This window comes from Helianthus annuus, chromosome 13, assembly GCF_002127325.2.
Source record: "Helianthus annuus cultivar XRQ/B chromosome 13, HanXRQr2.0-SUNRISE, whole genome shotgun sequence".
Classification (NCBI taxonomy): Eukaryota; Viridiplantae; Streptophyta; class Magnoliopsida; order Asterales; family Asteraceae; genus Helianthus; species Helianthus annuus.
The window spans coordinates 141,681,300-141,692,122 of NC_035445.2; the positions used below are offsets into that span (position 1 = coordinate 141,681,300).

The following is a 10,823-nucleotide window of genomic DNA, read 5'->3' on the forward strand; positions in this document are numbered from 1 at the left end:
TTGTAATGCATTTCTTCCTCAAGTTGTCGATTGTGTCAGTCGGAAGTGAATACGGCAGATCAGCTTCCTCTACCTAGGTACGGATTGGAGTGATTATTCCCGACTTCTCGTTTTGAATTTTAGACTTGTGGTACTTTATTTGAAACTTTTTAATTTGATATCGTGCTTTATGGCTGCTTTAAAATTTATGTTTCATTTTGATAGTTTTTTACATGTTTTAAAGAATCTGAATTAAATCGAATTTATTCGAATTCGATTCGAATTCGAAACTTTAATCGAATACGAATCGAATACGAATCGAATACGAATTGGGTTTTTTTATTCGAATACGAATTCGAATCGAATTCGATTGGTTTTAATCGAATTCGAATCGAATACGAATTCAAGAAAAAATAAAAATTATTCGAACAATTCGATTCGAATAATTCGAAAATTCCCCTTATATAGGTGAGGAAACTAAATAATTCAAAATATTTAGTTTCCTCACCTATATAAGGGGATCTAGGGTTTATGATTTCAGAAGTTTTTGGTTTATTAATATTTGAAGAACATTGTTCTTGAACCTTTTGGTTCGTTTTATCGTCTTTGATAACTAATTGTTCTTGAGCCATTTGAATGCTTCCATAACTGTATCAAAACATGTCGTAAATGAGTTGACTAGTTTGATTAAAAGAGTTGACAGGATCAACTTTAAAGGGTTAAACAAACCAAACTGAACAAAATCCATCTATTAGAAAAGTAGGGTAAAGTTCTTGTACAAATAATCTTAACATACTAAACATACAAATTGAAGGAAAACTCAAAAAGACAAGGTGGCATTTTTGTAATTATCAATAACTATCAAAGTTACTCTACAAATATACCTAAAAAAACCTAACCACTCCCCTCACCCCAAAAAAAAACCTAAACCCCCCACCCCCCAAAAACCCAAAAAAAAACCTAACCCCCCCCCCCCCCCCAAAAAAAAAAACCTAAAAAAACCTAACCCCCCCCCCCCCCCCACCCAAACTAAAATGCTAAAAACTAAACCCCCAAAAAACCTAAAAAAATAAATAAAAAAAACACACAAATTATTTTATTTTATTTTTTTTAACATTTTTTATTAAAAAATCGCTACTTTTAGTAGCAGCCAAAAAAAAAATTTTTTTTTTTTTGCTAACGAAATGTAGCGATTTTTTAATAAAAAATGTTAAAAAAAAAATTTGTGTTTTTTTAGGTATTTTTGGTTGTAACTTTGATAGTTGGTGGTAATTACAAAAATGCCACCTTGTCTTTTTGGGTTTTCCTTCAATTTGTATGTTTAGTATGTTAAGATTATTTGTATTTGATCTTTTGCCTAGAAAAGTAAAGCTGATAAAAAAAATTTAAATAAAAACATATCATGCATACAAACTAAATATCATACAACACAAAACAATGTCATCAAAGTATCATAAATTAATTCATCAAGGTAATGAAAGAAACCCGAGACTCGTTACAGACCAGATGACTCAGTCTCAAAGACCTCCGGCCGCGGCGGCTGTGTGGAACTTTCCGGCACGCACGGTCGGTTCACCGACTCTGCATTCCGTCGAACATCTTCCAGCATTTTAACAACCTCAGCCATTTTCGGTCTTTGATCCGCTACCCTTGCGACACACGACATTGCAATCTGCAACATCTCCACCATCTCCTCTTCAATATTAGGGTATTTTAGTAATTCCACATCGAAAACCTCACCCGTCCACTCTTCCCTAACCACCGAGTGAACCCACCGAACTAAATGAATGATCTCATCGCCAGTCGTGGTGTGGACCGGTGACTTACCGGTTAAAAGCTCGAGTAAGAGAACACCGAAGCTATAGACATCCGAGGGTTGAGTGACTTTACGGGTGTCGGTGATTTCCGGGGCCCGGTAGCCTGCAGCCCGAGCAATCGGGTGGGCGATCTGAGACATGATTGTTGACAAACCAATATCGGAGATACACCCGTAGTTTTGTGAGTTTAGGAAAATGTTGGATGATTTGATGTTGCCGTGAACGAGCTTCATGCCTGTCTCGGCGTGAACCCGAGCAATGCCCCGGGCTGCACCGATAGCGATCTGAAGACGGGTTGACCAAGTCAACGGAACCCGGTCTTCCCCTCTTTTACCTATAAAATTCAAAAATAAGTACTCACAAATGCCATGCCAGAATTATGATAAAAGAAAATATAAAGTAGTTCCATGTTTTGTTTTAAATTACTTATACACAATAACGACAAATAGCGATAAGGTACCTATATGTTATACAGCGATTAACGATAAATAGCGATACACCAGAAAAAAATTTTAAATTATATTATATCAGAATACCCTAGTATATACGGTATTCTACATGTATATTTAACAAAAACCTAAAATCCGCTATTTTATAGCTATATTTAATCGCTATTTATATTTTAAAAAAATAAAATCCCGCTATTTATCGCTACGTACCCTGTAGCGACCTTCAACCTATACGCTACGCTATTCGCTATAGCGACCTCTATTGACACCGATGCTTAAACATATATTTTTTTTGTTTTTAAATTATTTATAACGTCATCCGGTTTTTAATCTTTGTCCAACGAGTACACCAACCAGAGGGTTGGTTCAATGAGAGGTCTCAGTTTTGAAAACATTGTACTAGACAAATGCAAACAACAAAAAGGCCAAATATTTATAGTAAGATTCCCTTATCCCACGTGGATTGATTCTTACCAATCACCAACTTATTTCTCTTTCATGTATTATACAATATTCTACCTGATAAAATATAAAAACAAAAAACAAAAAAGGGTTGTTTTGTCACAATATATTCTTTAATATGATTTATGAGGCTTGAATGCTTGCTTTTGAAACTTTATTTTCAAGACATTCTTTACATGGTCCAAGTGTATCCACACCCTGACCCACATGCACATGGATGAACCCATATGGTTGGACCATGTCCGTTCGCCGTCGGACCGTCTACATCTATGACAAGATGAAGATCGGACCCGCTACATGAAGGAGATTAGGTTGAATAATCTAATATGGGTTCATTTTACATAAAATTCTTGTAATCCCTTAACTTGATCTAGTAAAAACAAAAGGGGTTAGGTCCATCTTGAGTTCACCCGTGTTGTGCGGTTGGATCAAGCTAACATGGCTTTAAAAGCGCATGATATTGACTAATGGGTTGGGTCCAATTATAGTCTTATTTCGATTTGTGGGTCTAATCAATGGTCTCCATTTATGATCATATAAAGACTAGCCACCTAACTTGGGTTCTTGTTGATTACCTTTTGTTCTTGAACCATAATGTAGTATAAACAATAACACTACTTTAATAATCATGACTTGAATAAACCCTCAATTCTTAACTTGTTTCTCAAAATCTTGATTATCCATACCCCCCCCCCCCCCATGGGCGAAGCTTTTAAGGGGCGGGAGGGGGCGGCCGACCCCCCGGACTCTTCGCTCAGTAGTGGAGAGTATGTAGTTTTCTATAGAAATTATTGGATATATACGTTTTCGACCCCCCGGTTTTACAGAATTTTTTAGGTCCGGTGACTTCCGCCCCGGGTTGGAAATCTCAAGCTTCGCCACTGCCCCCCCCCCCCCACACACACACACACACACAGATTATAATCAAAATCACTATCACTAAAGCATTAAAATGCAATAAATAATTTAATATCATAGCTATTAACTAGAATAAAAACATAACTAAATGAGGTAAAGAGATCAAGAACATACCATGTAACATTGAAGCAACACTCCCTTCACTATAATACTCACAAACCGTAAGCTTCTCATCTTTCGAGTAATAATAAGCCCGCAACTCAACCACATTCTCATGCTTAATACTCCCAACAACCCCCATTTGTTGCTCGAAATCTCGTTTCCCAACACTCAAATCCTTCAACCTCTTCACAACAACAGACGTCCCGTCTTCAAGAATCGCCTTATACGACATCCCAAAAGTACCCTTACCCAAAACCTCAGCAGAAGCCCTCAACAAATCTTCCAAATCAAAAGCATAATTACACCCCTCAAAGAAAACCAACCTATTATTCGCATCTTGCGTTCTCGAAATCGCTTTTTCGGGCGACATCCCACCCTTTTCGAGTTTCGACGAAATCCCATCTCCATTATCCCTTTTAAAACAACACAATGTCCAAAAAATTGCAAAACCAATAAACCCAATAACCGAAACACCTACAATTATCCCTAAAACCGCCTTATCGCTCAATTTCCGACCATTTCGACCATTTGGATTAAACTTATGAGTGGGCATAACAATTGGGACTTCATCATATGAATCCGAAACCGACACATTGTTACCTACAAAAACTGATTTTGGAAACTTATGCAATGACTTTGGAACCACCCCTGTGAGATGATTGTTCGAAAGATCAAGAACTTGAAGCCCATGAATACCCATATCAGGAATATGACCAACAAGTGAGTTATTAGCAAGATTCAAAGCAGTAAGATGAGTTAACCTTGTAACAGACCTTGGAATAGACCCATTAAACTTATTATTAGAAAGATTAACTATAGTTAAATTCTTCCAAACAGAGAAATCAACAGGTAATGGACCAGAAAAGTTGTTAAACTGAAGGTAGAGTAAAGATAAATTCTTGAGGTTATAAAAATCAATAGGAAAAGTTCCAGAAATACCATTGGATCTAAGGCTCAAGATCTGTAAACCTGAGAGTCTGCTAATGGTGTTTGCCGGAATAGGGCCGTGAAAACCAACTCCGGGAAGGCGGAGACCGGTGACACGTGACCCATCTTCACTGCACGTGACACCAGTCCAGTGGTTACACACAGTAGTTGAGTTTGCATCCCAGTTTAAGTCGCGTGAGTGTGCAAGATTGTTGATAAAATCCAACAATGCTTGTTTATCATCTTCAAGAAAACTAGCATTTGCTCCAAACCAGAGCAAACCCACCAAGAAAAACTTGAAAATTTCCATTTTTTTTGATAAAGATTGAATCTTTTTCAACAGAAGTTGTAGATTACAAGTGTAGGGTGATTATATAGCTGAATTGGATCAGACCCATTAAAGAAAAAGGGTAAAAATGTGAACTTTTTTTTTCAAAATGGGTGAAGAAGCATGTAGAAAGGTGAGCAAATGGGGGTTTGAATTGGGAGTGGTGAGGTTTTTAATTTAAAGGGAAAAGGGTTTAGAAGCAGCAGCACAAGACACAGAGCTTTTACCTTTGCTGGTTGTGTTTTGTCTGTTTGTTCTTTAACTTGTGGGTAAAAGGTTGGAGACTCAAGAATGTCCTCTGGAAGAACAAAATAGTACTAGATTAAGGGCATGTTTGGGTAAGCTTATTGAAACAACTTATTGACTTATTAGCTTTTTGGAAAAGTCAGGATTTTGTGACTTATTGACTTATTGGCTTTTCCCCCTCACATACACCCTCTTTGCCAAACATCATTTTAGAGCTTATGACTTTTCAAAAAGCCAATAAGTCAATAAGTTGTTTCAAAAAGCTTACCCAAACATGCCCTAATAGGTCAAAAGAATTTTGTTTTGGTGATAAAATAAGGAAAAATCACACTCAAAATGGGTTAGACCTAAAGATTTAAAAACCGGTCGGTAGTATCGGTTGAATCGTTTGGTACACTAGGTTAAACAGTTTTAAACCATCCCAAATGGGACGCTCATCCATCCGCAGAGGTGTATGTGGGAGAGGAGGGCTGGTTTGTAAGAGGGGAGGAGCGAAAAGGGGGCATCCGTGGAGACGAGGAGAGGGAAGATTGGTTTGTGTATGGTCAACACACACAGTGCTAACGTGGAGCGCTATTTCTGGGATGGACTAGGGGTGTAAACGAGTCAAGACGAGGTTAGTGTAGGCTTGAACTTGGCTCGTTTAACCTAAGAGAGTGTTGCTCGTTTAGAATTTAATTACTAAAGCTCGAGCTTGGCTCGTGGATAGTTTTTAAGCTCAAGTTTAAGCTCGGTTTGTTTATTTCTTTGTTAATTGTTTTATTTATATATTTTTATAGCTATTTGTATACATTTTGCATTCAATAGATTCACATATTTCTTCATGTAAAGGAATTCAACATTCTTTCCTAAATGTAAAGGATTCCAACTACTCGCTATTGTTGCATCAGCCATCACCACTAGTCCCCACCGCCATCACCACCACCACTCCCCTGCTAACATCAAAGTCACGGGCATTGCAGAGGGGTGGCGGTAACTGAAAGGTGACAACAGACAGCTACGACAACTGGTGACGATGATATATTTTAATTCATATATGATTGTCTTGTCACCCAATTGAATTAAATTTTCAAATTTGTTTGAAGGGTTCTAATTAATATAAACTAGTGAGGTTTTCCCCCGCTTTGCGGCGGGTGATGCTATTGTATCAAACCGAATTAAAACCGACTGAACAATATATCAGTACGATACTGACACTCGTTATAGCAATTGAAAGGTAACCCCCAAAAATAAAGTCATTATATGCCCAACATATTGGTGCGATACTCGCACAGTATTAGTTCAATTCGTCATGGTAAAGAACAGACGGTATAAGTTCGGTTGTCAAGGTACCAGTACGGTATTCATACTCGCTATAATTTATATTATAAAAAGATACTATATACCGCTATCCAAGTTTCATATGGTATCTGTTTAGTTGATCATGGTAAAGAACAAATAAAATCAATTGTTCGGTTGATCACAGTAAAGGACAAATAAAAATCATTTGTTCAGTTTATCACGGTAAAGAACAAATAAAAATCAATTATATGGATCCGTTTGATTTTGAACAAAACTTTTAGCGGAACGAATACAAAAATAAACATGTTGCATATATTCAGAACTTTATAAAGTATTACACTATACTATTAGAATAATGAAAAAAGTAATGTCAATTGATATGTAAAAAAACTAAATGTGAGTTAGGTTTGATAACATGTACATTTGTGCTTCGATTAGTTAAGCTTTACCACTCATAACTCAGTTTCGGTAAAAAAAGGAATCAATACAGAGAAAAATTTACGCACGTCGCAATGACATACTAAAAATTTTATAAAATACCGTATCTTAATAGTTATAAAAAGAAAAAAAACATGCAAAATTAATAAAAAATATATTAATAAAATAATTAAATATTAAAAATAAACAATATTAAAATAATTTTAAAACACTATTCATGGTGACTTTGTATTAATATATATAACTAGAACTTTGACCCGCGCGCGTTGCGCCGCGACCAACGAAATTGACACGCTGTTGATTAGATTCACATTTACAACGTGTTAAAGATGTTTTTGTCGGTTAAGTCTGTATAACTATCTTATACAAATAAGTAATTCACCAAATAAGCTCAATACAATTAATGTTGTATAACTATCTTATACAAATAAGTAATTCACCAAATAAGCTCAATACAATTAATGGTATCATAATTACTACGTTACATAACTTGTATCCATATAAATAACCTATCGTGTTAAGCCCCTGCGTTGCGGCGGGGGCATAAGACCGTGACAAATAGCACCAACGACACACTATAGCCAACGACCACCAACATTTAAGTTGTGGTTTTTTTATGTGGAGAAATTAGACCGACATATAAAACATAGAAAATAATAACTAACTCGATTTAGGACTCGCGCGTTGTGACGAACTTATTAACGGGAAAAAATAGACGGCGTAAATACACTGAACCACGCACGTACGTTACGCCATGTTCACTCGCAAAATTTAGAATTAAGCGTATAACAAAACGTAAAATTGTTGATCCACACACAAATTGTGTCGTGTTAACTCACAAAATTTAGAACCATAGGTAAAACGAAAAATTTTGCAAGATATGAAAAACATAGAGGATCAAAGTTGAAAGTAAAAAAATTGTGAGGTTAAATTGGAAAAACAAAAAACTTTGGGTTAAACCTAAAATATTAAGTAGTTTTGGGTTTAAAGTGAAATATCAACAATTTCTTTTTTGAAAAACCTCCAAAACATAGGGTACAACACCTAATGCTTTCATTTGTTGCTAATTTATATGATGTAAATGTAAATAATGTTGTTCATTTTTCTTTTATTTCTTGAAGGTGTGGAAAAGAAAATACTCTCAAGGATTGAAAATACTATAAACTAGTCTTAAGCCCCCGCGTTCCGGAGGGGGGGGGGTGTTAGAACCGTGCTATGTAGCGAGCAACGACTAAAACCAGAAATAAGATTAAAAGAAAACCACAAATGTTAACACCAAGTATTTTCACGTGACGTAAAACATAGACGAACTTATATTTATATTGACGCATATTATAAAGTTGAAGAGATCAAAAAGGTTTTAGAAAATGGAAAACAAAAGTAACAACTTTAACTAAAAGGAAAAAAACAAACAAACTTGAGGGACCAATTGGTAATTTGGTACTGCAATTAACATCTTACATCCCAACATCGGCTAGGAGCGTTGTGAGGCTGTTGGTAATTAAAGTGTTCGTGGTAAAATTATAATTAACATCTCAGTCTTGTCCAATTTATACACTGTAGCTAAGAACATACTCTAAATGTTATATTAGATAATTCTAGTTCATTTGAAAGTTCAAATTCTTAAAAAAGAATTTTACAAACAAAGTGTGATATTAGTTTTTAGAGTTATTTCTTAGTTTTCATTGAGATACTTTCATACTTATTATCACTTATTTGTGTTGAAATTTGAGCTTTTACCCATTCGTGAAACAAAATGCAATTGAAAAGCAGTGATTAAAGTGACGACTTGGTTAAAGAAATAATTACACTGGTTGAAGCTTTTAATCATGAAAATGAAAAAAAGGGGAATATAAAGATAATGATTGCCTTGAATGATATATTGATATGGCACTAACAAGTGATGGGGATATGAATTGTTTTCCAAGTCTTTTTTAATATTTGTTAAACAGATGAATAATGATCAAGCTACATCTTTAAACGGGGTTTAGGGTTTGTTGATACTAGGATGCTAAACGGGAACCCGGGTTGGCGGGTTCAACCCGACCCGAAAATGGTATACGAACCCGAATCCGACCCGAACTCGAAAATCGTATTATTCATATGTACCCGAACACGACTCGAAATTTCGTGAGTTGACCCGAACACGGCCCGTTCAACCTGATTTTTTTATTTTTTTTCTGAAATAACTATATTAGAATTAAAAATTATGAAAAAAAACACAAATGTATATAACACAATTATATTTAAATTATAAAATCTTATATTAATTCTCTTTTTAAGTAATAGTTATGGAATAAAACATACCCCATTTAATTTATGACATAAAACATATTGTAAACAAAATATAATATAATATAATATAATATAATATAATATAATATAATATAATATAATATCTTTCTATACTAATAAACAAAAATCAGTTTTGGACACGTGTCATTCTCTGGTAATTTCTCAATCTTATTTTTTATTTATCTATTTTATTAAATAATAATAATAATAATAATAATAATAATAATATTAAACATCAATTTAACTAAATTTATTTATCTCTTTTATTTTCATAATCTGAAATTGATTTCTTTTTTAACTCTAAAGTTTCAATCTTTAGCAATTTAAGTCTAAAGTTTCAATCTTTGATATTTTAACCCATTTTGATTAATTTGATTTTTCACTTCTAATTCAAAAGTTTTCGTCTTTTGCAATTTAATCCCTTTAATTATCTCTTTTGTTTATTTCTTTTTTTAACTCTAAAATTTCAATCTTTGGCAATTTAAATCTAAAGTTTCAATCTTTGGTATTTTAACCCCTTTGATTAATTTGATTTTTCACTTCTAATTCAAAACTTTTCATCTTTTGCAATTTAACCCCTTTAATTATCTCTTTTGTTTTCATAATCTGAAATTGATTTCTTTTTTAAGTCACGTGTTGTTCTAAATTTCCAAGTTAACACGCCGCAACGTGCGTGTAGGGTTTAACGTTTTTTCATCTATTTTTTTTCCTGTTTAACATGTCCGTCGCAGCGCGTCTATTTTTCCCGTTTGACAGGTCTTTCGCAACGTGCGATTAATTATTTTTTCTCGGTTTTACACATAGGCTCGTGGTCATGTGAGAAACATTCGCCTTTCATCTAACATGATATATAACTAATGAATCTCCGCCGCATTGTGACGGGTGGTAATTCTAGTAATATAATATAATATAATATAATATAATATAATATAATATAATATAATATAATATAAATGCGTTAAACGGGTCAACCCGCCAACCCGACCTGTTAGCCTAAACGGGTTCGCAGGTTCAACCTGAAACTAACCTAAACCCGTTTATACTAAACCTAAACCCGTGAATTTTGTGTTAAGTTCGTGTCGTGTCAGAAATTAACACCTCTAGTTGATACTTTGTAAACGGGCGTTTAGCCTGGGGGAATTCCTTTAGCCCATGGTAGTTCACTTCATTGTAAAAGGGTGTTTCGCCCTCAACAAATCATTTCAAATGGGCCCTTTGGCAATGTCCTTTTAACATATCACGCATATTGAAAAGTATAATCACGCATGTTGAAAATCATACTCATACATGATTATGTGTTTTTCAAACATGCGTGATTAGGGTTTTGTGTGTTTATAACGTGCGTAATTTCTTCTCGTACACAATGTACGTTAATGAATCTTGTATGTTAACTGGTCCCGGTATATATATATGTCATATGTGTGTGTATATATATTGTATTAAATAAGTGTACTCTGCTATACATATGCACGATAGCCATTAATGCTATGAGGATATCGACTAATTGTATTAAAGTCAAAATAAAATATAATTGTAAACAGCTAGCTAGCTTTTAAAATGTCATACATATGTCATCTTTAT

The 10,823-nt window shown here is 34.5% G+C and overlaps 1 protein-coding gene across 1 annotated transcript; it reads right to left on the reverse strand.

The window, feature by feature from the left end:
• Window positions 1–1,356: 1,356 nt before the first annotated feature.
• On the reverse strand, window positions 1,357–5,239 carry LOC110899558 (probable inactive receptor kinase At4g23740). The gene is made up of 2 exons (XM_022146443.2): window positions 3,740–5,239; window positions 1,357–2,130 (listed from the first exon to the last, which is right to left on the reverse strand). The coding sequence occupies exons 1-2, from the start codon at window positions 4,962–4,964 to the stop codon at window positions 1,475–1,477; spliced, it is 1,881 nt and encodes a 626-aa protein (XP_022002135.1). The 5' UTR covers window positions 4,965–5,239; the 3' UTR covers window positions 1,357–1,474.
• Window positions 5,240–10,823: the final 5,584 nt, after the last annotated feature.

Bases quoted from the DNA above. Each gene is read 5' to 3' on its own strand.
- LOC110899558 (XM_022146443.2), bottom strand. From the start codon at position 4,964: ATGGAAATTTTCAAGTTTTTCTTGGTGGGTTTGCTCTGGTTTGGAGCA. The intron at 2,131-3,739 runs GTATGTTCTTGA...TGAATTTTATAG, and splicing joins TGTTGCTTCAATGTTACATG to GTAAAAGAGGGGAAGACCGG.